Source organism: Neoarius graeffei, chromosome 11 (assembly GCF_027579695.1).
Source record: "Neoarius graeffei isolate fNeoGra1 chromosome 11, fNeoGra1.pri, whole genome shotgun sequence".
In the NCBI taxonomy this organism is placed as follows: Eukaryota; Metazoa; Chordata; class Actinopteri; order Siluriformes; family Ariidae; genus Neoarius; species Neoarius graeffei.
Genome location: NC_083579.1, coordinates 49961535 through 49976970, shown reverse-complemented (window position 1 = coordinate 49976970; position 15436 = coordinate 49961535). Strand labels below are relative to the sequence as shown.

The 15436-nt window shown below is 42.1% G+C and overlaps 1 protein-coding gene across 2 annotated transcripts in view; it reads left to right on the top strand.

Annotated features, from left to right (window-relative positions):
- rnf144aa (ring finger protein 144aa) overlaps positions 1 to 11713 on the top strand; it is an 88181-nt gene extending 76468 nt beyond the window's left edge. For both annotated transcript variants that reach the window (XM_060934112.1, XM_060934111.1), the window contains exon 8: positions 8755 to 11713. In XM_060934112.1, coding sequence (XP_060790095.1) covers positions 8755 to 8886 — 132 coding nt within the window. In that variant the 3' untranslated portion in view covers positions 8887 to 11713. The remainder of the gene's footprint in view (positions 1 to 8754) is intronic.
- Positions 11714 to 15436: the final 3723 nt, after the last annotated feature.

Below are 15436 nucleotides of genomic sequence, written 5' to 3'. Positions count from 1 at the left end.
CAACTGTAGAAAGACTTTAGTGAGCAGAGGTGAAAACATGGGGTAACTGTGACCAGCGGTGAGTCAGGAAAATGTCTGTGCTTTGATGGTGAAAAGGTGGGGAAATGTATTTGCCAATAACAGGAAGTTGTAGACCTGAACGAGAATTACTAATGTAAAAACGGATGGACGGTTGTTGGTAGGGTTTGGCACCCTTTGAATCTTATCAATTCGGATGCAAAATAGTTTTAAAAAAGTCAAATGTTTTTAGATAACAAAACGCAACTTTTTGACCTTAGCTATGCATACAAGCTCATACAGTGGTGCTTGAAAGTTTGTGAACCCTTTAGAATTTTCTGTATTTCTGCATAAATATGACCTAAAACATCAGATTTTCACACAAGTCCTAAAAGTAGATAAAGAGAACCCAGTTAAACAAATGAGACAAAAATATTATACTTGGTCATTTATTTATTGAGGAAAATAATCCAATATTACATATCTGTGAGTGGCAAAAGTATGTGAACCTCTAGGATTAGCAGTTAATTTGAAGGTGAAATTAGAGTCAGGTGTTTTCAATCAATGGGATGACAATCAGGTGTGAGTGGGCACCCTGTTTTATTTAAAGAACAGGGATCTATCAAAGTCTGATCTTCACAACACATGTTTGTGGAAGTGTATCATGGCACGAACAAAGGAGATTTCTGAGGACCTCAGAAAAAGTGTTGTTGATGCTCATCAGGCTGGAAAAGGTTATAAAACCATCTCTAAAGAGTTTGGACTCCACCAATCCACAGTCACAGATTGTGTACAAATGGAGGAAATTCAAGACCATTGTTACCCTCCCCAGGAGTGGTCGACCAAAGATCACTCCAAGAGCAAGGCGTGTAATAGTCGATGAGGTCACAAAGGACCCCAGGATAACTTCTAAGCAACTGAAGGCCTCTCTCACATTGGCTAATGTTAATGTTCATGATTCCACCATCAGGAGAACACTGAACAACAATGGTGTGCATGGCAGGGTTGCAAGGAGAAAGCCACTGCTCTCCAAAAAGAACATTGCTGCTCATCTGCAGTTTGCTCAAGATCACGTGGACAAGCCAGAAGGCTATTGGAAAAATGTTTTGTGGACGGATGAGACAAATAGAACTTTTTGGTTTAAATGAGAAGCGTTATGTTTGGAGAAAGGAAAACACTGTATCCCAGCATAAGAACCTTATCCCATCTGTGAAACATGGTGGTGGTAGTATCATGGTTTGGGCCTGTTTTGCTGCATCTGGGCCAGGACGGCTTGCCATCATTGATGGAACAATGAATTCTGAATTATACCAGAGAATTCTAAAGGAAAATGTCAGGACATCTGTCCATGAACTGAATCTCGAGAAGGTGGGTCATGCAGCAAGACAACGACCCTAAGCACACAAGTCATTCTACCAAAGAATGGTTAAAGAAGAATAAAGTTAATGTTTTGGAATGGCCAAGTCAAAGTCCTGAGCTTAATCCAATCGAAATGTTGTGGAAGGACCTGAAGCGAGCAGTTCATGTGAGGAAACCCACCAACATCCCAGAGTTGAAGCTGTTCTGTACGGAGGAATGGGCTAAAATTCCTCCAAGCCGGTGTGCAGGACTGATCAACAGTTACCGGAAACGTTTAGTTGCAGTTATTGCTGCACAAGGGGGTCACACCAGATACTGAAAGCAAAGGTTCACATACTTTTGCCACTCACAGATATGTAATATTCGATCATTTTCTTCAATACATAAATGACCAAGTATAATAATTTTGTCTCATTTGTTTAACTGGGTTCTCTTTATTTACTTTTAGGACTTGTGTGAAAATCTGATGATGTTTTAGGTCCTATTTATGCAGAAATAGAAAATTCTAAAGGGTTCACAAACTTTCAAGCACCACTGTATCTAAACAACTCGACATGCTGTTGCATTGATGTGTGATTTTATTCACACAGCCATTCTGGCATATTGCTATGTACGTCCTTGCATGCGTAGCCTTTATTTGCAATAAATGGGTTATTGCAGAACCGAAATTCTATAATTTTTTTTATTATTTATTTAAAAAACCGGTACCTAGTACCTGGCATTTTAAATTCAGTTCTCATTTGGAAACAGGTTTCTGTTCCCAACCCTAGCTGTTGGTCAGATTCTGTTTTTTTTTTTTTGGGGGGGGGCTTCATGTCCAAGCAGAGCTCAGCACTGTAGGATGTGTTGGGCCAGATCTGTGGGGACACTGGGGCTGGCTCGCCAAATCACTGGACCTCAGTCCCAATGAAAAAGTTCTGGGATTTTTTTGAAAACGGCAGTTGGAACTGCAAAATCAAGTCCCATACCTTGAACTCGAACAAAACGGTGTACCCAGATAGTAGAAGCATGCGCTAAACTCATTACCTGGCAGGATTACTGCTGTTATTAAGGCAAGAAGAGGCTTTATCAGGCGTTGGGGAAGAAATGACAAAAGCTGCTATTTTTAGAGGATTTTATTATTATAGCTACACACCCTGCTGTGCTTTCGTCTTTATACAGTATATTATCCAGGCTTCTTATGTAATTGTGGAAAGTGAAGTAAAGTATGACATTTAAAGGCACCAAGTTACAGACCTGGGAAAAGTGCACCCAGAAAAATGGCTTATGGAAATAGTCTGTCTATTTTGGATAAACTTTGGCATTCTCTTGTATTCTGTGCCAAGCATAACATAACACAACTTTCCTAGTGCATGTCAGATCAGGTTTATTTTTATATTTTTTTATTTTATATTCATCTTCTTTTCGTGACATGAGTTAATGATCTCAGCAAGAAATAGAAAGAGAACTGCACAAATAAAGTTTGGGGAAAAAAGTTTGTTTAAAGATCTGAAGTTACTTTCCCTATTAAATAAATGTTGAAATGCCACACAGACCGCAGTAGTGTTTAGTAGCTGCACAAACTTGAACTGCGTGCAATGTTGAACACTGCCTCGAGTCCAGATCAACTTTTTAGTGCTTCCATCCACATCTAAAGGGAAGGGCTGAAGTCGCTTTGCGCAGAGCCATCTGTTGCTCGACAGGGAGTTTGGAGTCCGTGAGTGAGACGGCGTTGGACCAGACTGACACTGCTACATTACTCTCTACAGTGCTGCGACTGCACCTTCTTCAGTCAGCAGAGCTGCAGGACATTTTACTGATACTCTGTATTTCCTTTCCATGACCCCACCCTCTGCCTATCAATTAGAATTTAAAGTCATTTGTGATCAAATTAAGAGGGGTTTGTTTATTTATTTATTTATTTTTAATCTGGGCCCTGGTTTCCCATCTATTTGGGTCCAGATATTTTACTAGGGACAAAAACGATTGTAATCAGTCCAGTATTAACTGAGCACGAGGTCTTTTCAGGAAAATATCAAGACCGAGGTCTTGACAGTGCAGACAGAGCCATTCGGTCCGTACTGTCAAGACAGAGTAAGCGAGGTTAACAGAATTTATTATATGGCTTTTTTTTTTTTTTTTTATTTCTGAGATTAAAATAGACTGTCATTATAATGAGGCGTGACTCTGCTTTCAGTCGTGTCATATTTGTAACGTAGTTGAGTCACGCGTGCAGAATAAATGACTGAGTTTCAAAACTGAATTTCTGTTAGTGGTTTCTGAATGCTCTTCATTGCTCATTTCTTAAATAACTAATGCCGCTTTTCCACTACCAACGCGGCTGAGTTGGGCTGAGCCGTGCCGTGCTGAGTCGAGCTGAGCGGGGCTGTTGGAGTTGCATTTCGACTACAACCGCGCTGAACCGTGCTGGCTGGAAGTGGGTGGACACGTTGGGTGGAGTTAGCGAAAGTGGGTGGATGTCACGTGATGTTAGGCGGCGCAAACAGTGACATCAGTGATCTTTTAAGCTGTAGTCTCACGACCCGGATAGTAAACAAACATGGAGGACATGGAGTCGTTAGTGTTGCTGGTCTTGGTGCTGTGGCTTGTTGTCACCGACAACGCCAACAGATACTGGCAAGAGCGTATAGATGAGGCGAGGTGCATAAGGCTTCAGAAGTTTTCGTAATTCTTCCGGGTTTACGGTGTTTACAGATCCCAGCGTGCTCGCGGGGCGTGTGTGGGCGTGTGAGGACACTCCTCCTCACCAATCAGTGCACAGGGGAGTGTCTCCTCACGCCCCTAGCCCCACTCGGCTCGGTTTGGCTCACTTCAGCCCCACTCCAAAACGGTGCGAGTTTTGGGTGCTAAGCAGGGCTGAAGCGAGCTGAGTCGTGCTGCTCTAAGGTAGTCGAAACGCGAGCCGTGTCGGGCTGAAGTGAGCTGAAAAAGGGTAGTGGAAAAGGGCCATCAGTGACACTTTAGGGGTGTTCACACGGCACATATTTGCATCGATGCTGCACCGATGTATTTTGTTGCGATATATCTTACACCGGTGTAAATTTTGTGGAGCGTTCACACGTCACAAACCTGCTTACTAGAGAAAAGCGTGTTAGCACTGGTGCAGCCCCACTTGCGTTCACACGGCAGTTTTTGTGACCGTGCTATACGATAGTAATAATGCGAAAATGAAATATGCGCATGCGTGAAAATGTACTTCCTTTTCCTGGTTGTCATGGCATCACCAAGCGCCGGGAAAACAACGTGGATGAAGACACGCAGTTCTGTTGTTATTGATATTCGCCATTTTGGAAGCGCAAAATACCAGGATGCAAATTATGCAATGCCCGTATGTAATCAACTCTCCTCCCGCGTAGCGAGTCTACCCCTGTAGCGTTCAGACGTCCCATTTTATATCGGTGTTGCCCTGAACACTAGCATTTACTCCGGAGTAAATTTCTTAAACCACCTCCCGAGCAGGGTTAGATTTGCACCGGTTTAAGCAGCTTTCAGGGGCTACACCGGTATAACTTTGTACCGTGTGAGCGCTCTACCGGGGCAGCCCCGGTGCTACACCGGAGTAAAAGTTGCCGTGTGAACACCCCTTTTGTCTTTTGTATTTCGGCCATTTTTTTTAATTCCGTTTTGATTTCCATTTTTTTTTTTTTTTTTTTGGCGGCTTTTGTTTTGTGCAACGTTGAAAGCCGGCGCCTTGGAAAGAGAGGCCGTAATCACCCACGAGCATTACAAGAAAATGCTGCCTGCCAAGGAACCAATCAGAGCGCGTGATTTTACCGGAAGTAGCTTGTGCTATATAATGAGTTATAATGCTCTAATGTTCAGTTGCGAAATGATTATCACACGGGAGCTGTTTTCTGATGCTTACAAAAAAAGTCACACACAATTTGTGAAGAAGTCTATTTCCAAACCAATACTCAACTATTAAGCTGATTTGACATGGAAAAGGATCCCTTTTGTAAACATCAGAAAACGGCCCCCATACGAGAATCAAATCCAGGCCCTGAGTGTGGCTCTGCATCAGAGACTGGAACAAGAGAAAGGTAAAACACTGAGTGTAGAGCAGTCATTTTCTACAGTTTCTTTAGTTATTGAGGAAAATGGACACAACCGTGTCTCTGTTGGAATGCTTTCCATGTTGTCGGACACTTTTAATAATCATATGAGCCTGTCAGTGGTGAAAACAAGTAGTTTCCTTGCAGACGATTCCCCCGTAGAATTACATGGTGTAGCTGTTTTGTGGTTGCCGGTTACAGCATTCTAACTCGATACTGGACTGATTTCAGTTTCTTTTGTCCCTGATCAATATTTGAACCAAAAGATAGTGTTCAGGTTTAAAAAAAAAAAAAACTCCAGGATTTTCCTTTAAGAGGAGGTGGGAATGAGAAGTTGTGTTTATAAAAGGAAATACCAAGATTTATCTTTTCTCATGCTATGTTTATGAATCCTGATCTCCTGAGAACATTTGTGGTCAGTTACGTGAAGCCAAATCAAGTTGCTGTGAATTCAGAATGAGCCATGCGCAGCTCTTGAGCGTCCCTAGGTGACGGGTGAAAATTTGTCCTTTGCAGTCACTCGGTTTGTGGCACCATTTTAGATGACATTCTGCAGGACAACCCAAAATATATTGGGGCAGTTTAATTATCAGGTCTTAGCAGATTTTGGAGCACGTCAAACTCGAGGCTGAATACAGGCTGCTGCCTTGGTTCATTCAAAAATAATATTGAAATGAGGAATAGTAGTAACTAGTAACACGTCGTAGTAGTAGTCGGACTACAGCTTAATATTTTCACACCAGACCAGTAATATCTAGACAAGTACACATGACTACGCTGGAGCATGGGTTTGCATCTCACCGGGCTGAAACTTTGGTCAAATTGTTGCCTGTACGCTGGACTGGTTTCAGACCTGCGTTTAAACACAACTCAGAAACACATCTGGTGTTGGCCTTCAGTGTGATTTCAGTGGTTGACTCCAAAACCTGACATGCATCACCCAGGGTACAGACCTTTTATCTGTTTAAAAAAAAAACACCTTGATGAAGCGTGAAGATGAGATGACAAAAGATTGGAGACCTAAGAACAATTCTTTTTAACTCTTTCTTAACATTTTTTTTTTTTTTTTGGTTTTTGATATTTGGAAAAGTTATCGAATCAATAGATTCAATATAATTGAGTCTAAAGTCTTTCCCGCACCGTATGGCACATTAGGCGGCGCCGATCTCTGTTTCTGTAGCCCCCGGTCTTTCGCCTATTACCGTACATAGTTAGGGTTACAGTGGGGGGCTGGTCCTCCGGTAACCACAAGAGTTTGACTCCCCACTCTCATCTTTATTGCAGCGTGCCTTGCCAGACGGCAGTCAGTACCTGTAAGGTTTTATTCCTTTGTAAGGATAAATAATTGTAAGTATTTATTCTTGACCAAGAAGGCAGTAATTTATTTTGTAACAAAATTGTAAGGATTTATTCTTTAATATTGTTCTGTTCTATTTTACTATTTCAGCTAGAAGGCATTGAATTCTTCTGTGACCTTCTGTTTCCTGTGTAACTGTGTACCAAGTTACTGTGTGACCTTCCTCCAGTGGAGAAGACACACACTTCTTTGCTAGACTAGACATAAACATGTCTTTGTTTAAAATTGTCGTAAAAAACATCTCATGCTTTGACGTGCGTAAATGCTGAGTTGTTAAAAAACATCCGTTGATATGAAATATATTGCTTCTGCTTGATCCAAGGTTTCACTCACTCTCACACACGCACAAAACCCCTTGTATTGAGGTTTTTCACCCACGTGACCAAGTCATGTGATGCATCGTTAGGCTGCCATTTTGGACGTCACGGCTCGAATCAGTTTGAATGTGAGGAGGGCGACAGACGAAAAACATAAAAGAAAAAGGAGCGAGATGCAGAAAACACCTTCACTATCCAGTGACGTAGGGCATTTACAGGGCGAGCAGAGGGAGAGGTATTTGCAAAAATTGAGGTTAGTAGGCTTAGAGAACGACGTTTACCTGTTTCCACCAGGATTGTTCACTGACGTACGGAAGTACACGAAGCCCTCGTCTTTACCTGACTTCGGCCCACATGATCTGTATACCTATGTCGTTAAAAACCCATCGCCATACACAGGTATTGATCTGAAAGCGTACAAGAGTTTGGATGCCTACAAATATTTTGTGTCAGGCTGGGTAACATGCCTACATCAGCGGGTCGTCCCTGGAGCCGGTGGTCGCCATCTTATTACACCTAAGGTTTATTCACATTTTCATTTACTTTCGGTCCTCAGGATAAACAAAATGTTATTAAATGTCATTGAAATCACTTCTTAGTCTGTTGAGACATGGCCCGTTATAAATTTGCTGTTACCAGGCAATGACCAAGAACTGTATTATTAGGGTCGGTGTCTGTGTTGTAGCAGTGTACTAGCAGCTAGCTGTTAGCACTAGCTAATGTCAACAACATCATAGCTGGTATGTTACTGTAGCAATGTTTACGTTCAGTCATTTGGATGACTGTTAAAACCTTTCAGTCTCAAGTTTTTCGTTTACTGTAATTATGATCCGGCAGCTATTTACACCGGATCCAGTGTAGGGAGCAAGCCGGAGCGCGCTGCTTAATTTGAGGGGGAGCAAGCCAGAGCGCGCTCCGGAACCTCGGCCGGAGCACTCCGGGAGCAAGCTGGAGCGTGCTGCTTAATTTGAGGGGGAGCAAGCCGGAGCGCGCTCCGGCAGATATTTACACTGGATCCGGTGTAAATAGCTGCCGGATCATAATTACAGTAAACTAATAAATACAGTAAAGGAAAAACTTGAGACTGAAAGGTTTTAACAGTCATCCAAATGACTGAACGTAAACATTGCTACAGTAACATACTAGCTACTATGTTGTTGACATTAGCTAGCTTGACCTTCAAAATGGCGGACACCGGGGCGTCACGTGACCCTGTGACGTCAGGTGAAATACCTCAATACTCTCGTCTCGGGGGGGACTTGTGAATAAAGATTGCGAACTCATGGGGTTCCTGTCTGTCTTTCGCGACTCACCCCCAGACGTCTGGGTGACACAGGGGGACTGATCTCGAGATGGTGAGGGCCAGAGGTGAAGAAAACCTACCAGTACCAATTTTATGATGGTCTTTTGTATGACCCGACCGCGAGTAGAACTCGCGATCTCCCGATCGAGAAGTGGACACACTAACTCGCGGTGCTAATAGATAAGTCTACAATATAAAATAAACAGCCTTTAGTTTATTTCTGGTCCTTCATGAGCTCATGAAAATGTTGATGTGACCTGGTCAGAATTTGATTTTTAACACCTTTGTATTAGAGCTTTAGGTTGAAGTTTTGTGTTCTGCTTGTTTTGTCTAAAGACGATCTTGACCCTCTTGTGTGTGCATTTCCAGGTCATTGGCATCTTTGCTGGGTTCGGCCTGCTCTTGCTGGTAGCGTCTCCGTTCCTGCTGCTGGCCACACCGTTCGTGCTGTGCTGCAAGTGTAAGTGCAGCAAAGGGGACGACGACCCCTTACCAACTTAACGGACACCAAGACTGCTATCTCCTTTTGTTTTCTTTTTTCCTCTCCCCCACACACTCCAGCTTGGAGCGCATTTGAAGCCAGCGCTGTGACACATCTCATGCCACAACTTGGCTTGGTTCCAGGAGGCAGATAGCAGGCACGCTGGCATGACGACACCAAGCAAGACCTTACACATGTGCTGGATGTAACGCGGTACATGGGAGCGGTGGAGTCGCCAGTCGTGCACACTCGGGGTGTTCTGATTCCTCGGGGATGTGACTTGTTTAGCTTGATGCCTGTTCTAGCTGGGGGTTTTGGGATATAGTGGATCTGCTTGTGGAGGACTCATTAATGAAATACATACTCACACTGTACTCCGTGTGCGTATAGTAGCACTTGGGTCCTTCAATACTTTACCGGTTTCTCACTCTTAACCTGGACACACAAGGGGCTCTTTGGTCACTTCATAGCTTGCTGTGTGAGTCGGGTCTTTTCATCAAATGTACAGCATGGTCTTTCCTTTATCATGTTTTCTTGTTCTAAGTAACACAAGGGTGAGCTCACCCAACTCTCACATCAGCATTGCTGCTATTAGCAGGAGAGTCTCTGTTAATATGTTACATGCCATTACCAAACTAATTGCAAGTAGAGTTTTGGTTCTTCTTCTGTCTCATTGGATCAGGTTAGGTTAAGTTTTCTTACAGCATGTGAAATTCCTCACAAAGCACTTTACCAAATTCACCGAAGCATGTCGTGAAACGGCCCAATATCACGAGCACCAAAAATATTTTAAATCAGCAATGTTCAAACCTTCTGGCCCGCCTTTAAACAGATCCCTGGAAAAGAGCAGTGCAACCAGTGCCACAATTATTGTTACAGTCCTCCTCTCGGTGTGTATTAAACAGTGCTTATGTAACAACAACAACAAAATGTACAGCCCAATATATCTCGAGTCAGATGGTTGGAAACTTGCATGTGCATTTCATTGGTGTGACTTGAAACAGGAAATTTCCATCAAAAAATAATGCAGTCACTGTAATTGTGGCAGGGATTATAAACTCTGGCTGATTTCAAGACTGTTTTGATTTGTCCTAATTTAAGTCTAGTGCACTATCTATGCAAGTTTGGACCACTTGGAGATGTGGTCTGTGCGATCTGTTTGTCCTGCAGGCAAAACAGCGCCTCCTATGAGGCATGCAGACATGAATATTACAGATGAGTGTCTGGTTCACCTTCCTATCAAATGCTTTAGAAGCCTGTACCTATTCTTAGTTTATTATAATCATTTTTGTCATGATGTGCACTTAAATGGGGCCATATGTAGTCAAGCTCCTTCGCCATATCATTTATTTTATATTATTATTATTATTTTTTTTAATCTGAATTCATCATGTCAAGGATAAGAGAACGTGTCAATGTAGCTGGACAGTATGTAGCTCACTCGAGCCATGTAAATCTCTTCCTGTGTTCCCCCCAGTAAAGCTGCCATATTGGGGGAATAATCTAAGTATCTGTCTTTTTATTGCACATCCATTCAGTAGTTTCTTATGTTAGAGCCTTTTCCACATTGCTAATGGGTTAATGCCGTTCTTCAGTAGCTATCAGCATTGACAGTTTTTAGCCTTAAGTTCTGAGTACCTCACTTATTCCTTCACTCTTGTAGCTTTGTTTTCTATCATTTATTCTCAGGTCTACCTGAACGAACCAGTTTGTCGCTGATGTTTTTAATTTTAGATTTAGATATCATTTCAGGGTGATCCATGGACGATGATTGCGCCAAGCAACTTCTTAAAATGCTAAGAGAATTTCTTGACGTACACACATTTTTGGCCCCCTTGATGTTCTGTGATCCAAATTTTGTCATGTGGCTGACTCGCGTAAATGCGTCGGTTAACTGTCATATTTTTTTTTGCAGTGCGTGTCAATCTTAGCAGCTGAATTTCTTGAATCTAGTCATTAGTATTTGACTAGTATTTCCGATTATAAGATTACAGCAAACAAAGTATATGATTCGTAGAATTGTGTATGAACAGATTTGATCATTTCAAACTTGACAGTCTTGTTCAAAGACTTGGCAGATAATTTTTCTAATTTTACATGTTTATTTCTCATCTAAACATCTAAAACCAGGCTGAATATTTCGAATAATTTCATAAGAAATGTTGGTTAACATTTGCCCATGTTCAAAATATTTTCACTTGCGAATTTTTTTTCTACTTTTTTTTAATCTTCAGCACTTCAGAGGTTTTGAATGCGCGCACTGACTCCACTGTGACCGCATTTAGGTGGTTACATGTTCATCTTTTATTCTTCATCACTTTTAATTATCTCTCAAAATTCCAGAAGTCACTTTCACACACAACAGGCAACAGTTATACAGATCTACATATGTAGGAAGTAACTCCTTTTTATTTGTTCAGCAATGTGGTCTCTCTCTGACAGCTTGGAGAGAGTTTTTGTACAGTTTTACAGTCATGGTTATCTTTTTATTGCATGCCTATAGCTCTTTTTGTAGCGATTTTAGTTTTTTGTGAGATTTGTCTGTAACGCTCCAGCTTTGCCTACTCCAGATCTTTTTCACCTGTACACTTGCGGAGGAGGAGAGAAATGTATGACCATTTGTTATGTAATTTGGGAGTGTTTGTAACCTTGCTCCAGAAACTGCTATTAGATTACTTTTAATGTGTAATTTTGTTTGTTTTTGATACATCATAGAAATAAATATTAATTGTATTTTCTGAATATCAGCAAAAAAAAATGCACACCCCCTTTCATAGGACGGTAAACTTGTACATTTGCATGTGTAAAATTCTACATAAAAAGGAAATTATAGTTTCTTCCCAAAAAGGTGTGTTTGTTATTCTTTGTGCTATCAACACATTGTACAGCGTTGCCAGTTTTTGTACACCCATTTATTGGGTGTGTTGTCATGTAAACCTACAATATAGGTTTCAGTGCCATCTTAGTTTCTCTATACAGTTTTCCCACACAGACTTGATTGAAAGGATGCATTATACCCCTTTTCAGTTGTTTATTATTATTTGATGCTTTTGCAAAGTCTTTAAAGGTTTTTTTTCCGCCCCTTTTTTTTCTTTCCCCTCATGCTGTTTTCGCATGGTATAAAAACCCTGTACCACAGCACAGTCTGATCTTGGGTGTGTGGTTAAATTTTAAATATGTAAATAGCTTTGCTTTTGCAAACAGTCTGTAGGTGTGGATGACAAGGTTGGATGATGGCCAATCAGAGGGGAGATATTTAAATTTAAAGGCACCGCCTCAAAATCAGCCTGACTATCCAGATCATGCTAAAACAGCATAAGAGAGGCTTTTTTTTTTTTAGTAAAAATATCTCATTCATCTCAACTCATTATCTCTAGCCGCTTTATCCTGTTCTACAGGGTCGCAGGCAAGCTGGAGCCTATCCCAGCTGACTACGGGTGAAAGGCGAGGTACACCCTGGACAAGTCGCCAGGTCATCACAGGGCTGACACATAGACACAGACAACCATTCACACTCACATTCACACCTACGCTCAATTTAGAGTCACCAGTTACCCTAACCTGCATGTCTTTGGACTGTGGGGGAAACCGGAGCACCCGGAGGAAACCCACGCGGACACAGGGAGAACATGCAAACTCCACACAGAAAGGCCCTCGCCGGCCACGGGGCTCGAACCCGGACCTTCTTGCTGTGAGGCGACAGTGCTAACCACTACACCACCGTGCCGACCCTAGTAAAATATTTTTTTTTAAATCAAACTTTTTACAAAAGTAACGCTCATTATTTAAGAATGTTGATGTGAAAAAGTTAATCTTACAGATATTCAACTAACAAACTAGTAGCATTAACAGCATTGTGGATCTTGCAGCTAATAACTTTATAGAAAAATGTCTATTCCCTCAGCTGTTAGTGAGATCTAATGCTAAACACCCATCATGATCATTTTAAACACCCATCTGCAGTTTTGCCATGGACAGTTGGTCTTGATCCCTGTTTTAGGAATAATTTCACTGCAGTTCCTGTGTTGTACTAACCTGGGTTGGTAAAGCAGTCAGACACAAAGTGGTTAGTGCGCGCACAGCTTTTTGCCAACTGTAGCTGGGACATTATCAAAAATAAACCCAATCCACTCAGCTCTTCTGTCCTCTGAGGCTGGGGGCCGATGCAGTGATGTGTGCTGGTCTGTGCAGCCAACAACAGAGCAGCTCCCGCGCTTGGCTGGCTTCAACATGTTAGCGGGTCCCGTGCTTGCAAGAAGAAAAAAAAGGGGCACACATTTGCAAATGTGGTTCTCTCAAGCTGTGGGTGGAGATATTTGGATAAAGGGTGGTATAATTCTAATGAGCTCCCCTCTTTACATAAGAAGGGGAGCCAAAGCAGATTGGCTTGTTCAGGTGCATTTTCTGATCTTGGCAGCACAAAAGAAACTGGGTTATCTAATCCCAGAGTTTGAGTTGGTAGACACTCCATATTTATTTTTTTGAAAAAAAAAATTTAGTACAAGCACTGAAAAAGTGAGTTTTTCCATGATCTATTCCCTTTTTAAAAATGTTGGATGTATACAGTGCCTTGCAAAAGTATTCATCCCCCTTGGTATTTTGTTGCATTACAAGCTAGAATTAAAATGGATTTTGGAGGGTTAGCACCATTTGATTTACACAACATGCCTACCACTTCAAAGGTGCACTTTTTTTTTTTAATTGTGAAACAATAATTGAGATGAAAAAACAGAAATCTGGAGTGTGCATAAGTATGAAACCCCTAAATACGAGCTGGTCCAACCAATTCACTTCATAAGTCACATAATTAGTTGATTAAGATCCACCTGTGTGCAATCAAAGTGTCACATGATGTCTGTATGAATCCACCTGTTCTGGAAGGACCCTGACTCTGCAACACTACTAAGCAAGCGACATGAAAACCAAGGAGCCTCCAAACAGGTCAGAGACAAAGTTGTGGAGGAGTATGGATCAGGGTTGGGTTATTAAAAAATATCCCAAACTTTGAATATCCCACCGAGCACCATTAAATCCATTATAGCAAAATGGAAAGAATATGGCACCACTACAAACCTGACAAGAGAAGGCCACCCACCAAAACTCACAGACTGAGCAAGGAGGGCATTAATCAGAGATGCAACAAAGACACCAACGGTAACACTGAGGGAGCTGCAAAGATCCACAGTGGAGATGGGAGTATCTGTCCATAGGACCACTTTAAGCCGTACACTCCACAGAGTGGGGCTTTATGGAAGAGTGGCCAGGAAAAAAATCATTTCTGAAAAAATAATGTTTGGAGTTTGCCCAACAGCATATGGCAGACTCCCCAAACACATGGAAGAAGATTCTCTGGTCAAATGAGAAAAAATTGAACTTTTTGGCCATCATGGGAAATGCCGTGTGTGGTGCAAACCCTGAGAACACCATTCCTACAGTGAAGCATGGTGGTGGCAGCCTCATGCCATGGGGATGTTTTTCATCTGCAGGGACAGGAAAGCTAGTCAGGACTGAAGGAAAGATGGATGGCACTAAATAGAGCAATTCTGGAGGAAAACCTGTTTGAGACTGGGACAAAGGCCAGCGGAGGCCATCCACATCGGATCTGCTTTAATATCGACAGATCTTCGATTAAGAGGGTACGTGAATCCTTTCATCATGGCACACCTTCAGCCTGTTCAGTGTGCTGAGTGCAGGATGTTTAGTCATTCTTCCTCCGTCATTAGCAATAGCTTTACTTGTGATAAGTGCAGATTAGTTAGCTCTCTGACGGAGAAGATTACAGTGCTAGAAGCACGTGTCCAGGCTTTAGAGAAGGCCAGTGAGAATGAGAACAGTGTAGTTTCTGTAGAGGAAAGTCTGGATGCCCTAGGTGGAGTTAGTAATCCCCCCACTCCGGCATTAGAGCCTTTACAGCAGGGCGAATGGGTGACAGCTCGGCAGCATAAGCGTAGAGTCAAAGCTACCGCTGAGGCTCGCCCAGGGGAGCACCACTCCTCTCCGCGTCACATGTCGAACAGGTTTGCTCTCCTTAGTGACGCACCTGCTGAGAAACCTGAAAGAGCTCTGGTTATAGGGGACTCTATCATATGGCACGTGAAATTAGCTCAGCCTTTAGGGGCACCAGCAGCTTTAGTCAGGTGTACAACCCCGATTCCAAAAAAGTTGGGACAAAGTACAAATTGTAAATAAAAATGGAATGCAATAATTTACAAATCTCAAAAACTGACATTGTATTCACAATAGAACATAGACAACATATCAAATGTCAAAAGTGAGACATTTTGAAATTTCATGCCAAATATTGGCTCATTTGAAATTTCATGACAGCAACACATCTCAAAAAAGTTGGGACAGGGGCAATAAGAGGCTGGAAAAGTTAAAGGTACAAAAAAGGAACGGCTGGAGGACCAAATTGCAACTCATTAGGGCAATTGGCAATAGGTCATTAACATGACTGGGTATAAAAAGAGCATATTGGAGTGGCAGCGGCTCTCGGAAGTAAAGATGGGAAGAGGATCACCGATCCCCCTAATTCTGCACTGACAAATAGTGGAGCAATATCAGAAAGGA